Here is a 19,229-nt window from a genome sequence, read left to right on the forward strand (position 1 = left end):
TTCGGATGAGATTTTGTAAAGCCGGTTAACAGATATTTTCTCCTTCCTGATCGATTGTAAGTAAAACTGTAGCTGCGTGATACGTCTACTCTAACAACTAAATTTATTCCATTGATTAGAGCAACACCCAAATATTACAAAAATTATTATACATCAATCCAAATTTCTGCTGCAAAGTTATATTACTGGTATTAACCTATAGAATTTTACAAACTAGTAAACTTTGCGGACACACATATCAACTGAAGTCTGCTGAACCGGACAAAACTTCACTAACATAATTATTCATGCACTAAGGGATATATTATTATATAGCAAAAAATTGACTCAAACTGGAATCAAAGACATGAGTTAAGGTTTTGTAAGTTCTGGGTTTTACCAGAGACCTGATATCTTGAGCTTTTATTTATATGGTAGTTAGTAGTGGGAAAGAAGCGTGATAATATTGCATACAAATGGAAAAAGGAAATAAAGAAATGTTTAACAATGTCTCAGAAATATTATGTATACACTAAGACAACTATAATGAACAAGTTCAAAAAATTATAAAATTCGTAAAATATTTGCGTTTTCGAACAACTGAGAAGGTGTTAGCGGAATGTGTGAAATAACCAACGTAAATGTCGGAATGGTAAAATCTTGTAGTGTTTAAAACATACATCATTGGCTGGAAAACGAACAAAATAACAGCATTGCTTAGTACTAGAATAATATTTCAAATCAGGATAAACGTTAAAATTTATGGCAGTAACAAAGAAAGTGTGAAGGCAGCACATTTTTTATTAACCATTCACATAACTTCTGCCACATATCTGTTACATAGCTACAACTTTTTTATGCATGACTAAAGGTTTCAACTTGGTGGGGTGTATTAAACGTGTTATTAATACCCAAATTTAACAAGTTAATATCGTTTCACAGTGTGAATCTAAGACTTCCAGATTATGCGAATTCAATACTCAAACTTGAGGTCGTTCATCTGTAATAATTTGTTTCCATATAGTAAGAAGATCAAAGAAGGAATCTGTTTTTTGGACGCTGGATCTATCTCAAAAATCTATTACTAGTTATCCGTTACTCTTTCATTTCTATAGAGATAAATGTTGAAAAGATCGTTAATTTGAAGCATTTCTAATTTGAATAGAAGGTTAGGGAAGAAGATAGGACGTATCGTTGGGACGCTGATCCGATCGCAGAAGAGCTGCTCGACATCTTATACAGATTTCTGTATGAAAATTAGATAACAGGATTACTAATCACTTACTAAACAACAGCTACTACATATCTGTTACCATTTTCGTTTTGTAGCGATAAGTGTTGAAACGGGAGAGGGATAATTTTGACCACGTCCAGATTGAATTGAATTTCAACGGAAAAGATAAACATACTATTTGAACGTGGAATCGATTACAAGAAACTGCAACGTGATAGATTTTAGCATTCTATCTGTAAGAAAATAAGTATTGAAATTGGATGTAATAGTAAATTTAAACTACCTGCATATTCGGCAGTGTCGTGAATGGTCATTATATATTGTATTCAGACGCTCAGTGGCTTGCTGAAAACTTGTCTGCTTATCTGCTTGTTCTATGGCAACGAAAGTTGAAAACTATATCGAATCGGATGTAACAGTAAACTTGAAAACCGTTCGGTTTTGGGAGACCTCTGTGGTAATCATGATATGTACAATTGAAAAATCGAAATGTTTCCAGAAAGCCGCACTTCGCTGTCTGTTAAGTTCTCACTTCTGTAGGGATAAATGTTGAAATCAGAAATGACTAATTTGAAACGCTCACAGTTTGAGTGGACGGTGGACGGAAGAAATGAACCTATCTTTGAGAAGCTGTATCGATTGTAGGAAACCGTATCTCGATATCTCTAATCGCCCTGACTCTACAGAAATCAGTATTGAAATTACCACTGTAGAAAATTTCAAAAACTTCCGATTTCGTAACGTACTGTTGGTTGTGATATGTACACTACAGACTCTCAATCAGTTGCACAAACCGTTTGTTAATGTCTGTTACAGTTTCCATCCTACGATGACAAATATTAACACTACAAATATTTAATCTGAATTGCTCCGCTTTGAATAGGGCTTAGTGGAAAATGTAGCTTAGCTGACTGTAAATACGCACCTCCATTACTCTTACCGCGATTGTCACATAGAAATAATTTTTGAAACCTAAATAAATATTAAATTTGAGTGTTTCTTCTTTTGGTAAAGTGTTGTAGAATCATATTATGTTCGAAGCTCAATTTAATATGGTATAAGTTATAATAGTTGTTTTTTGAAAGATGTCTCCTTGCTATGTTTCCGTACTATAGCGATAGAAGATGAAATTGGAAGTGGCTAGTATAACCTTGTTTGGTTTGATTAAGATTTCAACACAGAAGATGTAACCTATGCTTGCGATGCTTCATCCCATGCAAAAAGTCGCTTCCTGATAGCTTTATTAGTGTTCTTTCTACGGAGATCAATTTTGAAACCAGTAGTACTAGTAGTATCCAGGATAGTAGCGATATATTGTTTTGAGACGCTGAATTTTTGGCAGCAAACCGATTCTTCTTTCCTGTTATCGTCTTCGTTCTACAGCAATAAATGATGAAACCGGTACTGAAACTGGCAGCAATAAAAAATTTGGAAAAGAGCCCATTTTGGCAGAGCGTCTACCCAGTCAATATCTGTTGTGTATAGACACAGGATCATTTGTAAGAAGCACTTCTCGTTATCGTTTACCATTCCGTTCTACGGTTTCTTTAGCTAAGTCTGAAACTAATGGCTAGTCTTAATCTTACGTTACAAATTTAGCATTATTTCCCATTATACAATTACATCAGATGAAAAAATTCATTATCTGTAGAGCACACTTTTCTAATTATCCAAAATTTTAACTTTATGATTAATTGTAGTTATTACTAGTACTTCTCTAACTATGTTCGTAAATATCTCTAATTGCCTAACATTTCTCTAAATCATTGATTGTATGGGACAGTTAAATGTTAATATAAACATAAAGTAGAATGAATTAAAACTCAAAACAAGATTTGATAATAAATTTTTATTATGAAGTCTGGTTCCCAAAACTGGAAACACCTGAAAAGAAAAAATATATACAAAACTTGAACATTCTAACAAGAATTCGATACAAAAAGTCCGCATACAAAACGGGATAGCAAAACTTTTCAAAAGTGGTGGGGTATTATTACTATTTCAAAGTCCAAAATTGCGTTCTAAATAAATTTCCTGTTTAAAATTTCCAGTGCCGTCCTTCTTCTGCTTTCCACATTCATCTTTCATATCCAAAAGCTTTAAGGAAACCAAAAAACATGACATCTAAGTGAACGTACCTAATTGCAGAGCGTTATTGATGGTTTCTTGGGTTGGCGCGTCAGTGGCGGTGGGCACACACTTAGAATATTAAAAGTAAAAACCTATCCTTCGAAATACGAGGGAAATCATCAAATAAATTATCAATAATCCTTTTCTCATTCTCCCTTAAAGTTTAAAAGGTCAAATTCGTTATTTCTGATTTCTCATTGCTCCGGCTTTAGTCCGAGTTCGGGTGAAGTTCACGCTTTTTTTTTTTTTTTTTTTTTTTTTTGCGCAAAGATTTTAATTTTCCATCTATGCCGGTTACGCTTTTAAGCTGTAATTTACCACGTTTCCGTGTACTTTTCCAGTTAGTTTCTTTAATTTGCAGAACTTTTCTCCTTTTTACAGCGCATTTACAAAATTTCGCCTAATGGCACGCTTAGTTTACGACAATTGGATTTACGCTGCATTGCGATACCTGGCATTAATTTCTTTTTATGTTTGCTCTTACTATTACTGTATTTCCCATGTAGTTTACTATAAAATATTCGTACGTGTTTCGGCTTAATCTTTTTAGTACTCTTCGGAGTCGATGTACACTTTTTTCCGCATGTTTGACTCGAAATAAGCTCGCCTACAGCTCGACTTTAATTTGCATCTTGTTCGTCTGTGACCGGGTTTAGTTCGTTCCGTATTACGCTTACCAAAGCACTTTTCTTCTATTCTCAAATTATTTCCTACTGGACGCCTAATGCGTGTTTGCGCGCTGAGAGTATACTGTACGTGGAGGTCGACGAACATTGTTATAATCACGAGTAATCAACTATTCTTCATTTTGAGCAGCCATACACTTAAATTTTTGCTCTTTACTATTTAGTGATAGTGAAGTATTAGTCTGAAAATTCACACATTTCGCAACTGAATATTAACAAATATTACATTTAATGTACTGATAATAATATTACGTCTGCTGAGTTTAATTCTGCTGATTATGCTCCTCGAAACAGAGTTTACGTTAACTGATGTATTGACAAAACTCAACTGGGTATCATTAGCTTTCGTATTTTCCTCTTAACCTTAGTGCTACATTTTAGCTCTACAACGGAAATAAACTTTCGACTGCGTGTGCTTTATTGAAAGTGTTACTTTTTCGCATTTTACGGTAAACATTTCTGTCCGACTGATTATGTACGAGACGTTCACTACGTAAAACACAATTCGCTTCGCGGGCCTACACTCTAAACTGTGAATTTGAAATCGTTTTCTTCTACAATACTCAAAGTTGATAAAGTCGGAATGGATTTGCAGCACTAAAATGCAACTCACGTTAGACGGTTACGAAGAGAAATTTGAATTTGTTAAGTCGCGCATTGTCAAATAGTTCTTTTTCTTCAAAAATGACATATGGATTATTATTCTGACAAAATATAGAAAGTATCTGTGTTAAAATTGTATTGGTTTTATTTAAAAAATTTTACAGACACATATTTACACATTTTTACACTAATTTTTATTCCAAAACTGGTGTTGAGTCTAGCGTAATATCAAGAATATATTTTAACTATATGTTAATAGGTTCCTTCTTACTTAACTTTCTATTCAAACCTGAATTTGTTCAGTTTAACCATTTCGAATTTCAAGGTTTATCGCTGTACAGCGAGTATTGTAATATAGCGAAAAGTATTTGTTTCCAAAGATACAGAATCTTAACACAATTTCACTACTATCCAATGTACCTTACCGGAAAACGAAGATGGTTCAAAAATAATTCTTGTGTAGAATAAACGGTAAATGCTTTCATGATGCTGTTTCTTATAAATTTTTCAGCGTCCCTCGAGTAGATTCAGTTTCCTCGGTTAGCCGTATACTGAAACCGAAATTTCTTCAGACTAGCCATTAGTTTCAGACTTAGCTAATGAAACCGTAGAACGGAACGGCAAACGATAACGAGAAGTGATTCATCCAAATGATTCTGTGTCTATACACAACACATAATGACTGGGATTCTGTCAAAATGGGCTCTTTTCCAAATTCTGTATTTTTGCCAGTTTCATTACCGGTTTCATCCTTTATTGCTGTAGAACGAAAACAGTAACAGGAAAGGAGAAGCGGTTTGCTGCCAAGAATTCAGCGTCTCAAAACAACATATCGCTACTATCCTGGATATTACTAGTACTGCTTATTTCAAAATTGATCTTCAATGAAGGAACACTGTAAAAGCTATCAGGAAGCGACTTTTTGCATGGGATGAAGCATCGCAAGCATAGCTTGCATCTTCTTTCTTGAAATCTTAATCAAACCAAACAAGGTTATACTAGCCACATCCAATTTGATCTTCTATCGCCATAGTACGGAAACATAGCAAGGAAACATCTTTCAAATAACAATTGAGCTTCGAACATAAAATGATTTTACAACACTCTACCAAAAGAAGAGGTGGCTGAAATTTATATTAATTTAGGTTTCAATAATTATTTCTATATGACAGTCGTGGTAAGAGTAATGGAGGTGCGTTTTTGCAATCAGCTGAGCGTTCTAAGATAAGGTTCCATATTTTCCACTAAGACCTATTCAAAGCGGAGCGATTTAAATTAACCATTTTTGGTGTTAATATTTATCATCGTAGGATGGAAACTGTAACAGATATGAACAAACGGTTTGTTTAACTGATTGAGGGTCTGTAGCGGATATATCACAACCAACAATACGTTACGAAATTGGAAGTTGTTGAAATTTTCTAAACCGCTAATTTCAATACTGATTTCTGTAGAATCAGGGCGATTAGAGATATCGAGATACAGTCTCGTACAACCGATTCAGCTTCTCAAGAATAGGTCCATCTCCTCCGTCCACCCTCTATTGAAACCGTGAGCGTTTCAAATTAGCCATTTCTGATTTCAATATTATCCCTACAGAACTGAGAAGGTAAAAGACACCGAAGTGCGGCTTTCTGGAAACATTTCGATTTTTAAATTGTACATATCCTGATTACCACTGAGCTCTCCCAAAAACGAACGGCTTTCAAATTTACTGTTACATCCCATTCGATATAGTTTTCAACTTCCGTTGCCGTAGAACAAGCAGGTAACCAGAATCAGTTTTCTGAAAGCGATTGAACGTCAATATACAATATATAATGACTATCCATGAAACTGTCAAATACAGAAATAGTTCAAATTACTATTACATCCAATTTCAATACTTATTTTCTTACAGATAGAATGCTAAAACCTATCACGTTGCAGTTTCTTGTAATCGATTCTGCATTCAAATAGTATGTTTATTTTTTCCGTTGAAATTCAATTCAAACTGGTCTTGGTTAAAATTATCCGCCTCCGGTTTCAACATTTATTCCTACGAAAGAAAATGGTAACAGGTAGGTAGTAGCTGTTGTTTAGTAAGTGACTAGTAATCCTGTTATCTAATTTTCATACAGAAATCTGTATAAGATGTCGAGCAGCTCTTCTGCGATCGGATCAGCGTCCCAACGATACCTTCTATCTTCTTGCTTAACCTTTATTCAAATTAGAAATGCATCAAGTTAACGATTGTTTCAACATTTATCTCTATAGAAGTGAAAGAGTAACGAATAACTAGTAATAGATTTTTGAGATAGATACCGCGTCCAAGGAACAGATTCGTTCTTTAATCTTCTTACTATATGGCAACAAATTGTTACAGATGTACTACCTCAAGTTTGCGTATTGAATCCGCATATTTTGGAAGTCTTAGAATTAGACAGTGAAACGATATTCATTTGTTTAATTTGGGTATTGTATAACACGTTTAATACACCCCACAAAGTTGAAACCTTTAGTCATGCATAAAAAAGTTGTAGCTATTTAACAGATATTTGGTAGAAGTTATGTGAATGGTTAATAAAAAATGTGCTGCCTTCACACTTTCTTTTTTACTGCCATGAATTTTAACCTGTATCCTGATTTGAAATATTATTTTAGTACTAGGCAATGCTGTTATTTCTTCGTTTTCCAGCCAGCGATGTATGCTTTAACCACTTCAAGATTTTACGATTCCGACATTTACGTTGGTTATTTCACAAATCCACTAACACCTTATCAGTTGTTCGTAAACGTAAATATTTTACGAATTTTGTAACTTTTTGAACTTGATCATTATAGTTGTCTTAGTGCAAACATAATATTTCTGAGAGATTGTAAAACACTTCTTTATTTCCTTTTTCCATTTGTAAGCAATATTATCCCGCTTGTTTCCCACTAAAAACTAGAAGATAAATAAAAGCTCCAGATATTAGCTCTCTGGCAAAACGCAGATCTTACAACAAAACCTTAAGTTCATGAGCTTGGTTCCAGTTTGTCATTTTTTTTAGTATATAATGATATATCCCTTAGTGCATGAATAATTATGTCAGTGAACTTTCACCCGGTTCAGCAGACTTAAGTTGATATGTGTGTCCCCAAAGTTTACTAGTTTGTAAAATTCTAAAGCTTTATACCAGTCATATCACTTTGCAGCAGAAATTAGCTTTGATGTATATAAATTTTTGTAATTATTGGTTGTTTCTCTAATCAATGCAATAAATTTAGTTGTTAGAATAGCCGTATCACGCAGCAACAGTTTCCCTTGCTGTTGATCAGGAAGGAGAAAATATCTCTTGACCGGCTTTACAAAATCTCATCTGAACTGTGAACAATTCTACGGAAAGACCAGATTAAGAAATGGATGAGCATGTATTTTATCTCAAAAAATAGAAAGAAAGAATAGTGGTTTCGATAAACTAGTTTGATCTACTAATCCGCCTAAATATGATTTATTTATTTTTTAACTATTAGCTTTCGGAAAAATTAGCCTGCACAATTGTGCATGTTCGGCCGGTATTGTATATATTGGTGATTTTATCTACCTGCACAAATGTGTAGGTTAGGGCTAAAAGGGCTAAAAATGGTTATTAACAATCAGCAAAAAACAACGTTAAATTTTGAATAACTTACTTATCGTGAGATGAAGGAAAGAAAGTTTACATGTTATATAGTTGACATTTACGGTAGAAAGACATCACTTATTTTCACACAAATAATGAAATCGAAATGTCTACTGTAGGCGGGTCACGTTGCTTGCGTAAGTACTATGCATATGAACTGTAAAACTTTTGCGGATGGTTGGTGTATTAAAAACGATAAGACAATACGATACTCTAGGAATGGGCTCTAATAACCCAAGTTGGCATGATTTAGTGTAAGATGATATTCAGTTGAGAAATTGAATTTCTGATGTGTGGGACTTCGGGTTTGGTTAATCACTGGGTGAATGAGTTTGGTATATTCTTGAATGTATACTAAAGTTTAAAGTGAAGTATATATTTTATTTTAAGATTTTAATATTGCTGGTAAAATTACTATGAAAACTTCAAATGAAAGTCACGCTTTTTGCAATTAATAGACTTTTTGAGCCTTCATTCACAATTTCGCGAACGTATGCTCAGTATGTTGTACTTTCTTGTAACCAGCGAAACAAACATCTGATCACGAGGGTACTACCTCTGCAAAAGAATGTGCAGAAAACCAATGCTTAACTTCAACTTTTAAATTTCACAGATAGTACAGTAAATACAACCAGGACCAAGCTTATGCTTATTGTCCCTGGTTCAGGATTTGTGCAGGATCTTGATCTTAGCTCGTACTTTAATGAGATGTGGACTAGTTTCAAGACCAAAGAAAATACACTTTGTCTGAAATAGTATAAATAAAATGTATACTTTCTTCGAGATGCGATGGTAAAATCGGAAAAAAGATTTTGTTGAAAATTTATTTCAAATGTTAATTATTATTATTATTATTATTATTATTATTATTTATTAGTTATTACGTTGTAAGTATCAATAAGTGTCCAGTGTTCAGTACAACATTAGACATATAGTATTACATGATTTTATTCCTCCAAGTTTGTATTTAGAGATGGTATATTATGTATGACGCCGTAAAAAAGGTACGTAGATATACTTAGCGAAGAGTGTCCGTAAGTGTTCATGCGTGAATATCTTAGTCTAGTAACGCGGGAATGAAACAGGTAATATAATGTGAATTACGGAGGAAGAAATAGTGATTCTTCGATATTTCTTCCCAACAAGTACGCAGATACACTTCTCCATATAAGTAGATTGCTCCATATAAGTAAAGAAGCACGTTCGAAAGGATAAAGACGTTGTTTGAAAGAGAAATGATGAAAATACTTTGTTTCCCAGTAAATAATTTTTTAAGTCGTACACTAGAAGCCTTTTTGCTGTTTTTGACTTTGCTCTTGTTAAAACGTCTAAAGAAGTCTATAAGTTGATTTGAAGTTTACAGCTTAATTTCACAATATCCCCTTGAAAACGAAGTTTTCTGATAATTCTTTTTATGCTAGCAAAATTATGATCACTTGAGCGCACCAGGCAATGCGTGATGAAGTTTTGTACATTGCATATTTATTTTATATCGTGTGGTAAATTTATGTATTATGAAATCTGCGGAAATTGCCCGTTTTCATCTCGTAAGTCGTAGATCACTTGCTCACTAGTATAGCGTAAAGACACCTCCTACGCATAATCCATTCACAACTTATAGCGGAAAATTTAAATCTGTTGTTTTACTCGTAGAATCTTCATTCTCGGTACAGTAACGTAAGAAAAGATAAAAGGTTTTCTAAATGAGTTACATGTCTGGCTAACTGCAGACATGTAAAATTTAATTTCAATTGATTCAGCCATTTCTGTATTTAATACCACATTTCGTTGATGTAAAATTTTTTGTACTGAGCTATAGTATGCAGATTGTTCGTCTTCTCTCTCTTGAATGTATATTTCCGAAAACACTGCTGTACGCGACACTTTTTTAAAAGTAAAAAAGCTAGTGTGCCAACTGTCCTTTCTCTAACAAGAGAGACCACTCAGATTATAATATTTGACGTACAATTTCAATCCTCTTCCCGTCTTTATGATACCCATTTGAATGAACGTAATGTAACAAAATGCCACGTAAGTAAACACGCTCAACATATTAAATTATTTATTGCGAACAGTTCAGCTCCCTTTATTTTATAATGTGATGCATAACAAATTTCTTCAAGTTTTCGGTATTCAGAATGTAGCATTTATCTTCGCCCGCCGTTTTTACTTTTATCGTAAAAAACAATAATGACTAGAATGTTTCACGATGCTAATAACACACGAGGGTCATTTGCAAAAATCCTGTAACAGCAGTATTCTAAACCTAGTAGATATTTCGATTTCTGCGAATAGCATTACAGCAGGTTATAATAAATTCAATGTTGAGAGCACAAACATAAAAGCACTAGTAATAATCTAAGAGTGACGAAGGTGCTAGTGGTTGTCCATATTAACCTGGGATTCTGGAATCATTATATAATGTATTTCAAATAAGTACATAAGGGTTACAAGAAATTGAAAACTCTATGCTTCTCAAAAGTATTTATTTTATTAGAATGTATCAGATGTAACTACGTAGCTACATATCAATATACGCAAAATTTTACTATCTCAAGTTATCAGACTATATAAAAACGCAACCAAAATTGGTATACTGAAGGAAATATCGTATCTTGTGCAAAAGTTTAAAAGTTGTTATATCGTTCCTTTGTTTCTTTGTACTCATAGTGACAGTTTCTTGTAGCTGCAACTGCAAATCCTCTTCCGATTTTTAAATTTTTTGACACATAAAGTAATAATGTTAGTGACAACGGATCTCTATTTTCACTCGTAATAAATATTTATTCCAGTTAGCACAAAAAAAGTATTTTGGTATGTACCTGAGTTAACTCTGATATCCTAGGTATCCTGACGGTCATAAATCCTTAACCAGGTAATGGCGACTGCTTTGAAACAAATGCAGAGTGTGAGAATTAAATCTGCCATATCTGTTGTTCCGTGTGCAGAAGATACATACTTCTGGGTCATGATCGTAGTAGGTCGTGGTGAGTGGTGAGTCGTAGTGGGTCATGGAAGTGGTGGGTGGCAGCGTGTCGCGTGCTGTTGACCCACGATCAACTGACCCACCGACTCAATGACCAACTCAACTGTGGCACTTTCCAGAATATCCGTACAGATTTTGGAAAAGTTCGAAACGATATGTAAGTGTTACATTTTAGGTTAAGGTATTGCTAGTCTTCTGTTTCATTTTTGAATAGAAATTTCAGAAATACTTTCCGTCTTTTTAAAATTTAATTTTGAATTCTCTGGACTGCACTATGTTATCATGACCAAAGTCAGTGATTCTTTGTTAATAAAACATTGGATTCGTAAACGTTTGCATTTCCTACATAGAGGAGTGATTTTTGACTCTTACTTAAAAGAGCGGTCTTAGGGTAGTGGCTTGAGCATTCGCTTTGTGTTAGTGGTCGGCGGTTCGATTCTCTGAGGATATTCAGAAAATAAATTATAATTTAAAATGTGCATGTTTCTGATGTATAATAAAATGAAGAATTGTCAATTTCTCTCGTTCTTACAAGTTAGAGTTGAAACGACTTCCTTCACAAGGAAAAAGTAGTTACATGTCACAGTCTATAATCCCGATTTCTACTGTCAGAAAACTTCCCTTGTTTCTCAAAAAATTCATGAATAGAAACGGGTAATTCTTCAGGCCTAGAATGAGTCATAAATTTTCCTGCAACGTCATTGTGTAATTGTTACTAAGTGTTCTTCCACTCTTACTAAAAATAATAATAATGTTTTCGTTCTGCATTTACAACAAGTTCCATATATTCGCTTAAGAAAAATTGATGAATAATAACTATTCCTTTTTGTATATTTTAATAATATATCAATATAACGCATACATAATCCAATGTCTTTTAACCAAAGAAAGGGTGTTACTTCGAAAGGGTATTGTGAAGAAGACAAATCCTACTTAGCTTCTGTTAAGGCATCCGAAGGTTTCATTTTTACATTATCCAGTAGCTGATACCTTTTTCCCATCTTTCTTTTGCAAGTATCTCTCATAAATCAATTCATCCCTATATGGGGTTGAAAGAGTTTATTTTCTTTTCGCAATTTCTGTATGTTTATTTGCATTGCAGTAGGACGTAATATTCAGGTCTCAAATATTCAATAATAATAATAATAATAATAATAATAATAATAATAATGATAATAATCCGTATGAGGACACATTGTATTAAATCCTGTAAAATCGCCCGTAGCGTTGAGCAGAAGTTACAAAATAGTCGCAATTGGAAAGAAGTGTCAGGGCCATCAAGACATACCCTCCCCAAATGTCCCTACAACTAGCTAAATGTTATAACGGAAAGTTTCCCCACAACTAGCTAAATTTTATAATGGAAAGTTTCCCTACAAGTAGCTAAATGTTATAACGGAAAGTTTCCCTACAACTAGTTAAATGTTATAACGGAATGTTTGAAGGCAAATTTCGTGTAGAAAGTAAGGACTCTGAACTCAAAAGAGCCGTAAGAAAATTTGTTTTCAAGTAATGGTTATGCCGGCTAAGCTACAGAATACGTCGATAATGAGAATGAAAGAAAAATTTAATAAAGAAAGTGGGAAGAAGCAGAGCACGGAGAAAACTATACACACGTTGTTTGTTCAGTACAATGCCCACTAGGTGGAAGCTGGGTGAAACAAATTGTACCATTAACTTTACAACACTTCAATAATAATAATAATAATAATAATAATAATAATAATAATAATAATAATAATAATAATGCTATTAAAATTTGGCAAAAACTTACTTAACGTAGGGGTTTCGGGGAAGGGATTCCGTACCTTCATGAAACACCTCTACAACTCCTCAGATCTAAACGAAAGCTTTCCGCTAATATTTCGTGTAGAAAATATCCTACTGTACGTTTTCAGGAAAATAACTTTAATAAAAATAACTGAATGTAATTGAACTCTAAAACTTGTAATAAACTAATTTCTGGAGTTTGCAGATGTTTTTATAAAAGCTTTGCTACGAAAATATGTAAACAGACCATAATTCAGAGAGCTCTGAAATGCAAAGTAACTAAATAATGTATAAGATTCAGTCTACAGAGCAGCTGTTGCTTAAAGAGTGGCATAGAGTATTTCTAGATTCGAGATAAGAGGAGAAATGTTTACGTTACTTTTCGTCTTCTCTCGATTCTCATCTCCAAAGCATGACAATAGTGTGAGTTAGCCTTGTCCCGTCTCGAATTAAAATGTTAAGTCTCATCCCGATTTTGTCTGGTTTGTTTTAGAATCGAGATCAGAAATTCGTCTTTTCATGGGCAACGTTACGTAAAACCGAAATATTTTTTTTGCCTAATATCACGTTTCTGCTTGTAACGATATGACCTTAGCGATAATATTTTTTTTAATTTTTAAATATTCTTCGACAGAATTATAATTATTACTAGTATTATTCCTGAAAATTTGATAGTTCAAGTGTAGAAACAAACGAGTATTCATATATTTGAATATAATAAAGCGTGTGTTACCGGCGATCAATCGCCATCAAAATTCCGTGTTCTCCTATGATGATATAAGTGAATGATCTTCGGTAGAGTTTATATTAGTAAGCTTAGTTGTTCTTAAACCTTTGTTTTTTCTCCACACGAAACTACAGATAAGGCAGATCTAATTCTCATACTGTGCATTAGTTTCAAAGCAGGCGCCGTTATCAGGTCAAAGATCTATAACTGCCACGATGTGAATGATTGTTCAATTTAATATAGTGAAACAAACTATAGCCTTTTATTTTGAGAATAGAGAGATATGAAGATTTCTCAGTGTTACTCTATATCATATTTCTACAATATTTCATGTAATAATACAAATTAAGAGTAATTTTATCATGAAGTATAGCGAATGATTATATTTTTTTTGTTGCCACTCAATCATTATCTCCATTCACATTTCTTTGTTTGTTGAATTTGTTACAGGCGCGATAACGTATTAGCTTTCCACGCAGTAGATGATACGTTTATTACATTAAAGGAAGCAATTTCTCATTCAGATGAGGAATCTCATACTTCCATGCAGTTTAACAAAGCATTTCATCGCTCACGTTTTTCAAGAGATATGCTAACACAGGAAAGTGAAAGGCGTCATACGTGCCGAAAGAAATATAAGCACTTTAGTCAAAATTCAACTTTCTCGAGCGAAAAGTTAGTACATACAGGTGAGAAGCTATACATCTGCGGAGTGAGTGGTAAGGAATTTAGTGTATGTTCAAGTTTGGCTACGCACATGTTAAATCATACAGTGGCAAGGTTACACACAAGCCAAGAGTGTGGTAAGGCATTTAATCGACGTTCACATTTGGCTAGACACATGTTAATCCACACAGGAGAAAAACGTCACGCATGCCAAGAGTGTGGTAGGGCATTTACTGAACGTTCAAGTTTGGCTAGACACATGTTAATCCACACAGGAGAAAAAAGTCACACATGCCAAGAGTGTGGTCACGGACTTAAACACCGTTCAAGTTTGGCTAGACACATGTTAATCCACACAAGAGAAAATTATTACACATGCAAAGAGTGTGGTAGGTCATTTACTCGACGTTCAAATTTGGCTAGACACATGTTAATCCACACAGGAGAAAAACGTCACGCATGCCAAGAGTGTGGTAGGGCATTTACTGAACGTTCAAGTTTGGCTAGACACATGTTAATCCACACAGGAGAAAAAAGTCACACATGCCAAGAGTGTGGTCACGGATTTAAACACCGTTCAAGTTTGGCTAGACACATGTTAATCCACACAAGAGAAAATTATTACACATGCAAAGAGTGTGGTAGGTCATTTACTCGACGTTCAAATTTGGCTAGACACATGTTAATCCACACAGGAGAAAAACGTCACACATGCCAAGAGTGTGGTAGGGCATTTAATCTACGTTCACATTTGACTGGACACATGTTAATCCACACAGGAGAAAAATCTTACACTTGCGAAGAGTGTGGTAAGACATTTAGTCGACGTTCATATTTGGCTACACACATGTTAATCCACACAGGAGAAAAAAATCACACATGCCAAGAGTGCGGTAAGGCATTTAATGGACGTTCAAAATTGGCTAGACACATGTTAATCCACACAAGAGAAAATTATTACACATGCGAAGAGTGTGGTAGGGCATTTAAACAACGTTCACATTTGGCTACACACATGTTAATCCACAATGGAGAAAAATCTCACATATGCCAAAAATGTGGTAAGGCATTTATTCGACGTTCAAGTTTGGCTAAACACATGTTAATCCACACAGGAGAAAAAGCTCACATATGCCAAGAATGTGGTAAGGCATTTAATCGACGTTCAAATTTGGCTAGACACATGTTAATCCACACAGGAGAGAAAGCTTACATATGCCAAGAATGTGATAAAGCATTTACTCAACGTTCCAATTTGGCTACACACATGTTAATCCACACAGGAGAAAAACGTCACACATGCGAAGAGTGTGGTGAGTCATTTAATCGACGTTCAAGTTTGGCTAAACACATGTTAATTCACACAGGAAAATAGCATCACACATGCCAAAATTTTGAAAACGGATTTGAACATCGTTTAAGTTTGGTTAAACACCTGTAAGTTCACACAGGTGAAAAACGTCACACATGCGAAAATTGTGTTACTGATTTAAACATCGTTCAACACATGTTAAACCACATAGGAGAAATAATTACACATGCCAAGACTGGTTAGGGATTTTATCGACGTTCATCTTTAGCTGGTCCCTTTAGTGGTAAGGGATTTAAATATCTCAAATTCGGTTACACGCACGTTAATTCACTTGGGAGGGAAACCTCACACATGTCAAGCGTATGGTAAGTCATTTACTCGACGTTCGCATTTGGCTACACACATCTTAATCCACAGAGGACCAAAAGCTCACACGTAAGTAGATGTGGAAAAACATGTAGTCTACGATTAAACATTGCAAGGCATTTCAAGCCAAGTGAAAACCAAAGAGATGCATTGAGCGTACCATGGCATATACTCAAGGTTCACATACAGCAAATTAAGTACTAATCCAGACTTACTGGCAGTTCACATTTGGCAAATCACATGATAAAATATACAGTTGAGTAACCAAAATCATGCGAAGGTTGTTCAATAGGATTTAGTTTCGAATCAGCTTTGAAGAAACATGTAACTGGACATAGCATACAGAAAAGAATTGGCCGCACTCACAAAGTTAAGTTTTAGAAGAAACTTTAAATGCACGATAAATGCCTTGCTAAAGAGGTCTTCAATACAATTAAGTATTAGAGGAATCAGACCACATTAAGCCCATCAAATGTCGTACTTGCCCTTTGTAATGTGAGTTTTGGAAAACAAGTTGTTAAGTCCGTATTTTGGGGGCAGATGTTACGGAAAATATGTTCCACGTCTACTGTACGAATGGAGCTTCTGCTTTGCCGCCATAGGGATTGCTGCATAGTGTAAAAGTGGCTGACTTCGACGAAGATTCGAGTGACGATTCCACAATTGAACATTTATCTAAAGATAAAGATTCCGAACATACCCTTTCTTGAGACTTCTTATATGTAAGGGAGTTAAGGGCAACAATTTTAAGCGACATCAAAAATGACGGTGCACCTTCCTCGCCTTTCCGTTTTCACCGCATTTATTTATATTTCCCGTTTCCAGGACATTCTTTCATGCTCATTGACAAAAATATTTTGCAAATTGAAGATAGAAGCGATCAAAACCTCAAGTCCTCGTCCCTTCCACATGGGTTAAACTGATCACACATACTTTACGTAAAAATCGTAATAAGGTTGTATGTGTGAAGAAGTGACTTATTAATAATAGGGAACATGATTGCACTCCAGTTGTGTTCATCTTTGATTTCAAAGCGACATTAATGGCATTCTTATCCAGTGTTTATGACTTTACCGGAGTTTTGTTGTATGTTCGAAAAGAGGGTGTGTACCAAAAGTTCGTCACAAAGTGTTTCTAGTCTTTCTCTCTGACAGTCGTTTCTGAAGCGCGGGGTGATGATATAAAGTGAATGCTTGTGTGGGTTCTTAAAAATAAAGTTCCAAGCTATGTTTCGTATTCCTTCCCTATTCTTTATTATGCATTCAGAAGTTGTTGAGTATACTGACTTACCAACTTTTCACTCGTTTTTTAAGACAAGTTGTTAAATCAGGTTTTAAACTATTCAAAAACGTTCTGTTTACCTTATAAGTATCTGGTACTGTAAGACATCGCATACCTGTCAAAACAAACCAGGACAAAATTTTAGACAATTGTATTAATATATCGGTATTTCAACACATTTCTATAAAATTTAAAGCGTGATCCTGTAAAATCAAGCAATAGTGAATTAGGAACTTGTGATTCTAGTGCGTCACATGATTCGCGTTCAAGCTTGGCGCAACAAATTTTAATAAACACAAGAGGAAAACTTCACATATACAACGAGTTTGGAAAAGTATTTGGTCTATGTTCAAGTTTTGCAGGACATTTTAATACACAGATGAAACTTTCACACACACGAAAACACACAGGTGACAAGATTTATAAGGAGCTCTCGTTTTACAATGCACATGTTAAAACACACAGTACAAAACGTATCCTCAAATACTAAAGGAATAATTAAAGCGTTCCACGTGTGTAGAAAGGACTTAATTAAAGTTTATATTTCGCAACAGATACATTAATGCAAATGGGGAGGAACTGCTCGTGTGAAGACTATGAAGAATTTTATAATGGAAGTTCAATTTTGAGGAACATTCTATCTCATACAGGTAAAACATGGCAGTGCGTAGTTCTGAAAAGCATTTACATGAAGTCCATATTTTGTTAGCGGAAAGACATTGTAAGATATGTAAAACTACTTACTGAAAAATCATGTTTGTAAATAAAAAGGTATATTCAACTTACACACGTATTCACGTATATTCACGTTTTCGCTCGCGACGACAGCAATTCGGCCGTGAATGATTATTTACATTTTTCAGCATTGTGCATGATGCAAAGTGCATGTTTTGGAGCATTAGGTTTAGTAAATTAAGTCAAATCATTGTTGACGAAAAGTATAAGTTTAAATTAAATTCAACACTGCTAAATATGAGTAAAAACACTGAACTAAACACAACAGAATCTAACCTAATAACAGAATCTAACCTAACCAATATCCATGTCACTAAGCTTGTTGTTATAATGCTGATATTTATTGCAGGGAGCAGTATGCATATGCTTTTTGCATATGCTTTTCCTCAATAAGTAGACTCGCGAGTTCTGTTGTTTTCCCTTGACCCGCAGATATAGCAAATATTTCCCCCGAATTGGTTAGACTGGTTCATCATCGGTTGTTTGTTTTCTGTATTGTGCCAATCACACCAGCAATTTGTTTGCAAAGTTATTTTTCGAGAAGCTTTCATTTATCAGTTCTAATGCTAACTCGTACAGATATGGACTTCCTGTATTATTTTTTATGTTAAAGCAGTTAAAAATGAAAGAGCAACTGAAAAATAATGAAACCTTTATTTACATTTTTATGTAAATGCGAAACAAAAAAACTCACGTTTTGGCTCACTGTGACGGCAAATTGGCCGTCCACCCTCCACTACCAACTTTAGGATTGTACTGAACGGGAAGTAATGTCTTTGATAATATTCCCGCAGAGGATTGATATGTTTCAGATTAGCGAGGTATTCCTTTAGGATGATACATAACTTTCTAATCCACATTTAGAAATGGGAGATTAACGGGCTGCTTTCTAAGAACAGGGAAAACAGGTTTCCCTGAAACATCTATTAAACATGAGCGAAAGTGGAAAAGCAATAATAATGATGTCGAACACCGAAAAGTTTAGCTGGCAAGAGGCTCTCAGGACGGAGAGAAAATAAGAATAACTCATCCTCTGGAGGAGTGATAGATAAATGAGATAAAGTGGACGAATAAACGGATTGAACAGGGAAGTACGCTGATTATGCAGTT

The 19,229-nt window shown here is 34.6% G+C and overlaps 1 protein-coding gene across 1 annotated transcript in view; it reads left to right on the top strand.

The window, feature by feature from the left end:
- Positions 1 to 18,666, top strand: part of LOC145673566 (uncharacterized) — a 43,800-nt gene extending 25,134 nt beyond the window's left edge. Inside the window, exon 2 of the mRNA XM_081743399.1 lies at positions 14,210 to 18,666. Coding sequence (XP_081599525.1) covers positions 14,210 to 15,800 — 1,591 coding nt within the window. The 3' untranslated portion in view covers positions 15,801 to 18,666. The remainder of the gene's footprint in view (positions 1 to 14,209) is intronic.
- Positions 18,667 to 19,229: the final 563 nt, after the last annotated feature.

The sequence above is a fragment of the Thermobia domestica genome, chromosome 16 (assembly GCF_964235325.1).
Source record: "Thermobia domestica chromosome 16, izTheDome1.hap1.1, whole genome shotgun sequence".
Taxonomy (NCBI): Eukaryota; Metazoa; Arthropoda; class Insecta; order Zygentoma; family Lepismatidae; genus Thermobia; species Thermobia domestica.